Source organism: Rhea americana, unplaced genomic scaffold (genome assembly GCF_003343005.1).
Source record: "Rhea americana isolate MKP2758 unplaced genomic scaffold, rheAme1 scaffold_42, whole genome shotgun sequence".
Lineage (NCBI taxonomy): Eukaryota > Metazoa > Chordata > Aves > Rheiformes > Rheidae > Rhea > Rhea americana.
Window position 1 is genome coordinate 132,235 of NW_028186557.1, and position 10,682 is coordinate 142,916.

General features: G+C 35.8%; 1 protein-coding gene across 3 annotated transcripts in view; it reads right to left on the reverse strand.

Annotated features, from left to right (window-relative positions):
- Positions 1 to 3,212: 3,212 nt before the first annotated feature.
- The window catches only part of LOC146590111 (SERTA domain-containing protein 2-like), a 15,963-nt gene continuing 8,493 nt past the window's right edge, over positions 3,213 to 10,682 (reverse strand). For all 3 annotated transcript variants that reach the window (XM_085315006.1, XM_085315007.1, XM_085315008.1), the window contains one exon: positions 3,213 to 6,878. In XM_085315006.1, the coding sequence (XP_085171132.1) occupies positions 6,026 to 6,874 (849 nt within the window). In that variant the 5' untranslated portion in view covers positions 6,875 to 6,878 and the 3' untranslated portion in view covers positions 3,213 to 6,025. The remainder of the gene's footprint in view (positions 6,879 to 10,682) is intronic.

The window sequence follows — 10,682 nt, forward strand, 5'->3', positions numbered from 1 at the left end:
AAAAAAAAACCCACTTACATTACAGAAGACTGAAAATGTGTGGTCAAAGTAAACACAAGTATAACTTGGGGAAAGGACGTACTTCAACAAAATATCATTTAAAATTGAATAGACGGGCACAGTTTTAGAAGGTTTTGTCTTAGAAATGTTGTATTGCCAGTATTTGTGGGCCATTTTTTAATAAATCCMAATAAAAATATTTAGAATTTGATTACCCCCCACACACACATTTTAGACCTCATTATGGTCTGTAAGTATACCATAGGCCCAGTATTTGTTAGACATATTTACAAATACTTAAGAAAAAAAAAGTTTAAGTGCCTTAGGACACTGAACTTGGTCATAATAGATTTAATAGATCAAAATAGAAAAGATTTGAGTAAAAACAGTTTCAAAAGACTGTATAAAAAGGTGAATGTTAGTTTCAGGTGATATTTGGCTTTTGAAAATGTATTTTTTGAAAACTGACAGGATTTGCTTGTTGGAAATATTTTCTGAGAGCAGTTTTCCAAAAGCAACAGTTGCAGGGCCTCAACCACATTTGAACAACAGGTTCTTTGACCTGTCCTTTTTTGGAGATGAGATTGGAGAATAGTGTTATTCACTTATAGTCTTAAGATCTGATTGAAAAACTACTCTATTATTCAGTGCTTATACTTACTCAAATGATTTTTTCCATCACAATTTTTTCCTCATTTTTTTGAGTAACAACTTACAGCAGGGAGAACTAAACCAAGCCGTAGTTTTGCTAAACATTTAGTAGGGATCAGTATTTTTTTATATATATATATACACGTTTTTAGCTCTTAATAACTAGAATGAAAAAAATTATCCCCTAAATAAATCTAGATTTTCATGTTAGTAAAAATACAGTTAAGTGTTGCAATACATTTAACTTGTTGGAATGTAATGAATACTTTTACTAGCTTTACCATTTCATATTTACTGGAATGCAGAAACCAATTTCTTATTAAAAAAAAATATTTTCAGTGCTTTAAATGAATTGTTTTCATCTACCTCAACTAAATGCAATTTGTCTATTTAGCTTAAGTTCACTTATGGACTTTTTACCCAAAATATGGTTAATACGCATTCCATGAGACAACATAAACTGCTCCACAATCAAGTGTCCAGGTTGTCCAACAAAGGGCAGTTTATCCACTACTTAGAGCTGAAGAGCTTTGCACCCTGAGCTGCACCATAGCTAGTTGGAACAGTGCATATGTTGCTGCAGTTTGTGTGGCACCATTTACTCATTTTCCAGGTTTTCATGCATCAATGAGACACGTGGCTCTTTAGATAGCAGTGTTTCAGAAGTCATATTATTTTCAAAGTTAGAGTAATTACAGAATTCATATTGATCTTTTCAATAGTGAACATTTGAGAACTTCCTGGAGTAATCATATGCCAGGTAGGACTGCAGAATGCAGTTCGGCTAAAAATGAGCTGCATTTGAACTGTTAAAATGCAAACTTCACTGTGGATCTGAGTTTAGCTTGCCAAATCCACTGTTGATGACTCAAAGAAAAAAAACTCAGCAAGCAGCTGTGACAGGATTGCTTCACTTGAGTCTGGTACAAGTTCTCAGTTCCTCCTACTTAAATATGAAGCAGACCCTCAGAATTTGTCAGCACAAAGCACAACTTGGGTACCAAAGCACAGCCAGTCTAGCAGAGTGCTTTGCCTGGATAAGTGGATCCTAAAGGAAAAAATGTCTGGAATGAAGTTTGTAACTCAAAGGTTTTATTTTTTTTTTCCTCCTTTGTTTCTTCTAATAAAGGCAAGATGCCTGTAAATGTTAGTAAATACTTAAATGCAAGAAATCTGGCTTCCCTGAATCTCTGCTCTAATGATGTATGCTTTTACATCCACACCTCTGTGTCTTAATGGCTTAATTTTTGAATTCTGCTAATACTGCTTTAATAGCTCAAAATTAAAGTTGGGTTTGCAACTAATTATAGCTCATTTACCTCTCAGGACTAGTGCATAGGTTATTTCTCAGGGGTGTGTATTTTACTCTGACTTTGTACTGGAAATTTTGTCTTTTTTAAGAGTTACTCCCACTACAGAGAGTATTGAGCCAGACAGCATTCTGGATATTACATTCAACACCTCAGCTAGCCCCATCGTTCAAACCATAACTGCACTGTGCTGCTTAGCATGCTTCTGAAGGTCAAATCCTTCAGTGACACTGGCTAAAATTGAGGAAGTAATTCCAAGAAACCTTACAGCACTGTTAAAAATCTCAATGTGATCTGAAAGCAATACTTGAGAAATACATTTTTAAAAAGTTAAACTGCACTATACCTCAATAAAGGCAGCTTTTTCTATTACCAGATTTCAGGACTGAGCAGGACAGAAGCAGCTCTCTCCACTCCTGCACTGCAATGTCGGTGTCCTGCTCCAGTAGAACAGACAGTAATAGGGCCAGGATCATGACCGCAGCCACCTCGCACCCCAAAAGGAACTGGTTTTAGACCCATGATTTTCAAACTGTGGTCAGCGAGTTCTAGGGCAAAAGGTGGGAATCCCTGCTCTGTAAGTAGTAGTCAATGAAACCAATCAATAAAATTAAGCTCATTGCAGAAGGGTCAGTGGCTCAGTAGAAACATTTTACAGGTCCACAACAGAAAAAGCCTTTAAACCTGACTTTGCTGGTGTGATCTGCATCAGCACAGTCAATTCACTGACTAGCAACCAACCCTCCACTAGCACTGGAGTTCAGCAGCTGCTCCCCCCAGACCAACGAGCAAAGAAGCTGTTTTGTCAACTGTATGTATGTACATGCATAAATATATATATATCAGAACTTGTATTTGACAGGATTTCAAGCATGGCAACCTTAGAAGTAACACCAAGAACTGCATGGACAAGGAAGAYTTAGCTACTTAGTGCAGACACAGAAACAAGGATGCCTAAAGGCTAATGAATGTATGGCACCAGTTTAGGGTAAGGGTTCTCCTGCCCACCCCACCCGCTAGAAAAAAAAATGTGTGTGACAATCCTTGTTCTGCAGAGACAAGAATCTTCATGCAAAAAGAAGATGCAAAGCCTTGGTGTGGCATTTAATATTTCTAAGAAAAATAGCAAATTCATGAAAGCAACCATCTAGGGGAGAAGTGTTACACATCTTCARGAGTAGAAGGAATAAAGAAAGTTGTCAAGTTTTTTTTTTTTTGTTAGAACATTCAAATACTGAAGGCTTCAAAATGTAAGTGGTTAAACTGCAAAACTGTGGCTTTTATTTCCAAACATACAATAAATAGGTTCACCACAACTAGCCTCTAGCTTCATTTTTACATGGAAGGAGTTCAAAATTAGTTTGTGCATATTTAAAAATTTCCCTTTGCACATAATGCCAAAAATAACCAAATTGCATTATATACCAGTTTATGGTCTTGGCACTGTGATGCAAGCAACCAATGCGAAATAGAGATGTGCAGCAAGCAAGTTAACAAAAACTGCATTTTTAACTGTCTGTTGATAAATTGTCTACCAACAACTTGGATCCACTTCTGAAGTATACAAAAACACCTTTTGCATGTAAATGCTAAAAAGTGCATTTTCTTCTACCTTATGTTTCTGTAGGGCTGCAAAGTAAGTGGATTTGTTACGTGTTCACTCTTTGTTACATGATACAATTTTATACCAAAATATCTTTGCTGCATAGTAACATTCCATATTTTCATATGTAAAAAAGAAATCAGATGCAGTTTTTTCATTTTACTCCTCATCACTRAATTTAAAGACRTTTTTATCCACAACTCTGCTTCATCACAGTGCAGAAGGCCCTTAATATTTCAAGGATTTATTCAGGCATATCTTTGATACAAAAGTAGAGGCTGAGGAAAAGCCAGAGTAGTCTATACACAATGCACAATCTGTGTACATTCTGAAGCTGTACCTCTTCAAGAACTATTTATACACTCTTCAAACAAATCCCTTTATCCAGCAATTCAAAATAGTTTAGATCAGAAGTTTTATATTAGAATCAATACATTATATGCATATAAATACATTTATACCCTTCGGTTGCTAAACAACCCAAATGGCTGTGAGGATGTAACCTGAACTGGTTCTCCACTGGTTTGGGATACCAAATTGTATTGGCAGCTGTTAACCAAAACAGTCACAGTAAAAAATAAAATAACTAAAAAAAAAGAGAGAGATCTTTGCACAAAGCAAGTGTGCTACAGCATCCGTTAAGACTAGAAATAGTAGGTGACATCCTAGACCCTTCAGTAGGCCCAGGATTCTAACTCTTAGGAGATGCAACAYGTGGGAAACATTTTCTTTCTCTGCAGATGCCCCATTCATGAAAATTCTGAGCAAAACAAAAGCAAAACAAAGAACAACAAAAAACCCACAAAGCAAAGCTTCTTCAACTACAAGTTTTTTCCATCAGACAGGTGCTGCAGCTTTCAAGAAAAAATAAAAGTTTCATATTTTAAAASAAAAGTGTGCAAGTGTGTAGTTTAGAAGACAAAAGCAAGGGTCAATATAGACCTCAGTTCAAGCTGAAACACAGTATCCCAACTGTCATATGGAAAAATAGTTCTCACTGCAAATGTCTTTTTCAGTTAATGAGTGCGCTTGTAATATATACACACCCGCACATATACAAAAAACCTCCTTCTCCCCCAGTTCTTCAGTCCTATCTGCAGCATAATCATCAGCAACCTTCGCGATGCTTCCAAAACGCACGTAGGCCCCAGTCCTAACACCGCGTCCGAGCGGTCAGACCCCTGAGCTCTCACAGATGCAGCTGCATGATGGTACTTAGTCATCAGCACTGACTCACCACATATAAATGAGTATTTCAGGAGTATTCAAAACAGTTAGCACTTGTGCAGTAAGAGTGTTCTCAACTTTGTTTCTTAAAGGATACAGAAATGCTGACTCTTCAGGTATCCTCCAAAGGTGCTAGAAGTTTTAAGTTTGAAGCGTTTGTTTCTATAATGCCAAGTATACAAGTGTGTATCTTTTTAAATAATATTGCACATAAAAATCATCTTAAACATTGTAGTGAAAGCAGGGTTGAAAGACAGTGTTTTCCGAAACAGATTAAAAAGCTACCTGTACACAGTAAGTTTTAATTTAAAGAATGCCAAGATTACTCAAAATCTAAGCACATAATACTGACAGAAAAATGTTAAATTGCACAACCTACATATAAATTACATTTGTAAATACTTAGATTTTAAACATTGAATACCCTTGATTTCACAAATCAGCTAGGTCACTGTCAAAGAAATCAGCTTAATGAATTAGAAGTATTTCCCTCCCTCTCCCCCAAAAATAGAAACAAAAAAATTTGCAATCTTAGACGAAGCACTGGAAAGAGTTAAAGCGTTTCAGCTCAGAGGTAGTGCTAAACACATCCAACTAGAAGTCCATTATATTTGAACTATGATGAAATAACATAGTAAAATGTAGAAAGACTATAAAATTTACAAAAATAAATAGTTCTGAATGCTTTAGAAAATGCAAGAGACTTTGTTGACAAGTGTCTTGATCTGCTTTTCTGACCAAAAGAAAGTAAAACGCGTCTCATTTTTAAAATATACCCATCTCTAGTAATGCGGCTGGATCCATGCAATCCAACTATGCAGCTTGATGTATGCCAACTTGGCATAGATTCTGATATTAAAAATAAAGTGGAGGCTTTGTAAAAGATCATCTCATATGAATTTTGTTTTGCATGTAAATTCTTCTGACAAATTAAAAATTGCACATTAAAAAGTTTATTGAAAGAGGCATGAGGGGTGATACGCGTATGTGCAGATTGTTCCACATACACCCTGGAAGGAAGATGATTGCACAGTTCTGATAAATAAATATTTCTATTAAAAAAAAATCTGCCACTTTTTGGTTTATAAGTTTTGGAAATATTTAGAAGATTCCCCTATAGACAATTTATTTTTAGGTTGTGTTTTAAGGAATTCTTTACAACTTTTCCAGTGGCTTTTATCCTTAAACCAATTGAAAGTGGCAGTCAGAAAAGTATCTTTGGGTAAAACAAACATCAGGATCCAACGAGAATTTCCATGATGTGGTCCAATTCGCTCAGATCTGTTCTACATATCTGAATGTTGCCTGTTGAAGAAGAATTACAAGATGGAAAGGTTTTCAATGTTTCTTCTGTAGCAAGAGGTGGTGGTCTGGGCGGCATTAGTGGAGGGCAACAAAAGTCTGAATCATACATCGAAGTGTCAATATCTTCAAAAATGTCATCTATTGCCAAATCCTTCAAGTAACTAGTTGAATTTGAAATCTCAAAGGAACCAAACACGCATTCAGCTCCCTTCAAATCCTGTCTATCATCTTCTAGTTTTAGACTGGTATTTTCTGGAAACTTTGGCTGGTCATCTCCAGTAGGAACCAGACAAGTAGGTGGGCTTATGTCTTCTACAAAGTCTAAATCCTTCAGAATAGATGAAATAGCAGATGACATATCATCATCTGAAACTATCAGCAGGCTATTTTCAATTGGGTCTTCTACAGACCGCAAGTCACAACAGTTAGACTCTTGCTGACTAATACCTGAAGGCAACTGAAGAGAAATTCCAGATGACTCCATCCCTGTGTAGCTGTGAGAACTAGGAGTAATGCCAGTGCAGACACTAACTGGCTGACTACTCTCCTGTCTCATTTCCTCTTGAATTTGCCGTACTGTGTTGGCTATCAGGACAGAACGATGCAAGTTCGGTTCCACCAGCATTTTGTAAGTCTGTAACTTGGTGAGGCACATATTGAGCACCAACTGCCTCTTAAGTGGATATGGCAGATTTCGACTGGAATCAAAGGCACTAGAGAGACCAGCCACGTTCTCCTCATAGTCACTCAGCTTGCGTTTTAGACCTCTCCCCAACATGAACCTGGAAGAAAAAATTACAAATTAGCTGTGGACAAGACTATTACTTCTTTTGCAAATTCTCAATATACACTTTGGAAAGCAGGTAGCATAGAATGCACTGGTTAATTTAAACAGGTTATAACACTATAAAACAGTAAAATGGCAAAATGAAATCATATACAAGTTTTTGTTTCCATCAGAAAGATGCACTTTCCAGCCATATTACTTCACAGCAGAATTTTAGCAAGAAAATACAGTAACCTTTTTTTTAAAAAAAAAAAAAATTATACTTCTGAATTCATCCATTTAAGGTCTACTTTTAACTCTACTAATAGAATATGAATTAATTATTTAAAAACTATTAGATTAGATGTGGTTTTTTAGGCTCATCCTTTAAAATTAAATGGCATGCAAAAAAGTTTATTAAAGAGAAACATTTGTAAGTCTTATACCCAACATGAAATGAAGGTGTGTATTACAGATTATAACTGCACAGAATATTTCATCATTTTTGTTTTAAAATTAATTTGTTATCAGATGCAGTAATTAAAATTTTAAAACTAGTTTCAACATCTGTTTTCACCTCATTGAGATTTTAATGTCTTGCTCAATTTCTCTCGTGCAGAGATCATCTCTGTCCTTCTCTGATGACTAAAAGAATTTTTTAGGCGCAGATGAACTGTCCAGCTACAGTAAGATTTGTCTTGTGCAGCTCATGCCCTCTGTATCCCTCATAATTAGAAGATGTCAGGACAGCAGTACCTTTTACTGAGTATAATATTTACACTAATAAAAAATAGATAAACTTGCAATCAATAAAAAATGGATATTTGTTCATAACCGAAGACAGCCTTTTTTGTAAAGCAGATTTACATGCTGATGAAGTACACATTACTAATGGTGCATCAGTAAATTCAAGTCAGCCTTGGACTGCATAAAATACACATAATTCACTACTAACATTTATACTGTCACTTCAAAGATATAAATTCCTGAATGTTTACATTGACATAAGCAGACTAAAAGAGTCAAAAAGCACACATTAAGGGGGTGTAGCTTGTTAGAATTAGTTGCTTACACTACAATTAATTTTAATTGCTGCCCAAATTTCATGCCTACAAGTGTTGAACCCAACAGAAAAATACTGCAATTTACAGGTTTAAGAGAAAACACCTGTTTTTTTCCAGGAACATAAGCAGAATTACTCCCAACTTTCCCAACTCCAAGAAAACATAAAAGACAAATTATCTGATACAAAGACTTTCCGTTAGTGCCTGACCAACCTGACTACTTCCTATGGAGTCCGGTGAATACTTGTCTTGATTTCAGCATGGCCATAAACAAAAGACTCACAGTATCCTTATATTCAGTCCACAGCATACTAGTTTACTTAAACGTACTATAAGGTAGGAGAAAATTTGGCTAGGCCACATGGCTCAAATAATTATGATCATTGCTCATAGTGCAGATGCTCACGATCTGCTGCTGACTTAACACTGAGGACACCCAGCTGCAGGCTAGCAGATGGAGCTTTTAAGGTGACCTATTCTGGTACACAGGAAAAAGAAAGAATTCAGTTGCTTTCTCTCAGCTTTTTTGCTTTTGCATAGAAACAGGGTTAGGTCTATAACACAAACTAATAAAAAAGAYTGTATGCACACCTAAAATAACATGAAGTCTGACCAAATACATGCTTGGATACTGAGTAATCACCCATTCAAATTTAAACTGTTTTATTAGGGACAACATCAGAGAAAGACCAGCTAACACGAAAGAATCACCCGTACATACACGGAAAAGAAGTTACACCATCAACAGGAAACTGGTAAGATCTTGATTACATGCAGTATCTTGATGATATTTGATCACAGAACACAGAGATATCCCTCCCAAACAGTAAAAAATAGTAATATTTTTTAAAAAGCAATCATAAACTAGACACCCAGTGGCAGATTAAGAGCAGATCCTTCATACACAGTGATCCAGACCCCGCACACTGCAGAGGGCCTCCCAACTTCCTTTTCATGTGAGCACTGGATACTGCCAGCAATAGCTCAGCTGATTGTTGCAGCTGCCAGCTGCTAGCCTGTTGCTAGACTTTTGGGGACAAGGAGATGGCAGAAGGATAAAGCCTCTTTTGCTTTTGGGATTTCTCCAGATTTGCAGGAGGCACTGCAGGGCTCCATGGCTACATCCATCTGCCTGGACTAGATCCTTAGAGAACTCTGACTCCTCTGAGAGGAAAGCAAGCAAGCAGCGCATACTTCTCAGTAAGACACACCGGAAAGACAGACAGTTAGGAGACAAATTTAAGACAAACACAGCACTCAGTTTAGAACAGACAGAACCAGATAGTGTTGAGGACTTAACTACAATGAAAATCATTAGAAATTATAATTTGGTCATGAAGTTCAAGCACCACTTTGTGTACCATCAGGTACACAAAGTACCTGGTGGAAGGGAGGGGGGAAATCAGGTATCCCTAATCAAACTATCAACAATACTGTCAAAATCTGGTAATTTTAGCTACTGTCTTAGGAAAACATGAATTATGCCTGCCTTTAGAATAAAAATACTATTAAACATACCGACTACTAACTACTAAATATACAAATATGTCATCTAAATAGTGTCTGCAAGTCACAGAATTCACAAAATTATCCTTTCTAAGCAGTGTTTAAATGTTGTGTACTACCTAAAGCATGACCCCATACACTTACTATAAAAGATAAAAAACATACATCAAAAGTGTTCACTAAGCAACATCCTTTCCACGCACTGCACACTATGATTTCCTGCCTACACTAATATAATTAAAACAAGTAATAATTGAACCAAAATTCATACTTACAAGGGAGCTATATTAAGACCACACAGGGAACAACAATTCTCACATTGCATAAATTCAGAATATTTTGCCACTTCACTAGTTTTTACTGTATCTTTTAAAAAATATTCTTATGCTTTGTTATGCATACAAGAAATACTAGGCTTTTATCCATCTGAACATGAATAATGTCAGTTGCTAGTATCTCAAAAGATGTGCTAGTATTTAAATTCTGTAAGCAACCTTAAAGAGGAAAAAGGATTTGAAGATACATATTTTGACCAAAAAAAAAAAAAAAAAAAAAAAAAAAAAACCTCCACCCAAATAAGGGAGTTGTCATTTATGTCATTTTACATTTAGAGTAATTTCATTGATGCTGTTGGAATCATACTGTCTAAAACCCCATACAACTATCCTCAAATTATGTAAGTCTTAAGGGAAGGGTACCATCTGAACAGGTTTTGGAGCTGCAGAAATTAGATCATAAAACCAAAGACTACTGCAAGGCCTTTGTTTGAGTGAGAGACTTTTTCAGCCAAAGCAGAAACTTTTCTTTAGAGTAGAAGAGCACAGAAAGACTTGAGTATCCCAGACCATGATTTATTTCTGTTCTTCTTCATCTCCCATTATAGTTTATTCAGAGCAAGCTTTTATCCTGAAGAAACAGTAATTGAATTGGTGTTGAAGAGAAAGTTGACACGTATAAATAATAAAAAAGACAGCTTGTGTGTCTATATATTTCAGTTGCATTTTCATTTTGACCAAAGGCTGTAAAGATGTGAATAGTAAATTTCAGCTACTTCCTTCACGATTAATTTATTATACCATAATCTTTGTTTATGATACAGGCAGAATAGCTAAGTAATACCAAATAAATCAGAGTCCTTTACCATTATAACCTGAAGCACTTTATAGTATTGTATTTTCTCTCTTACCATGAAATTTTAAGCATATAATTTAGTACACTTGAAATGTATCTAATGAAAAAAAAAGACCTCT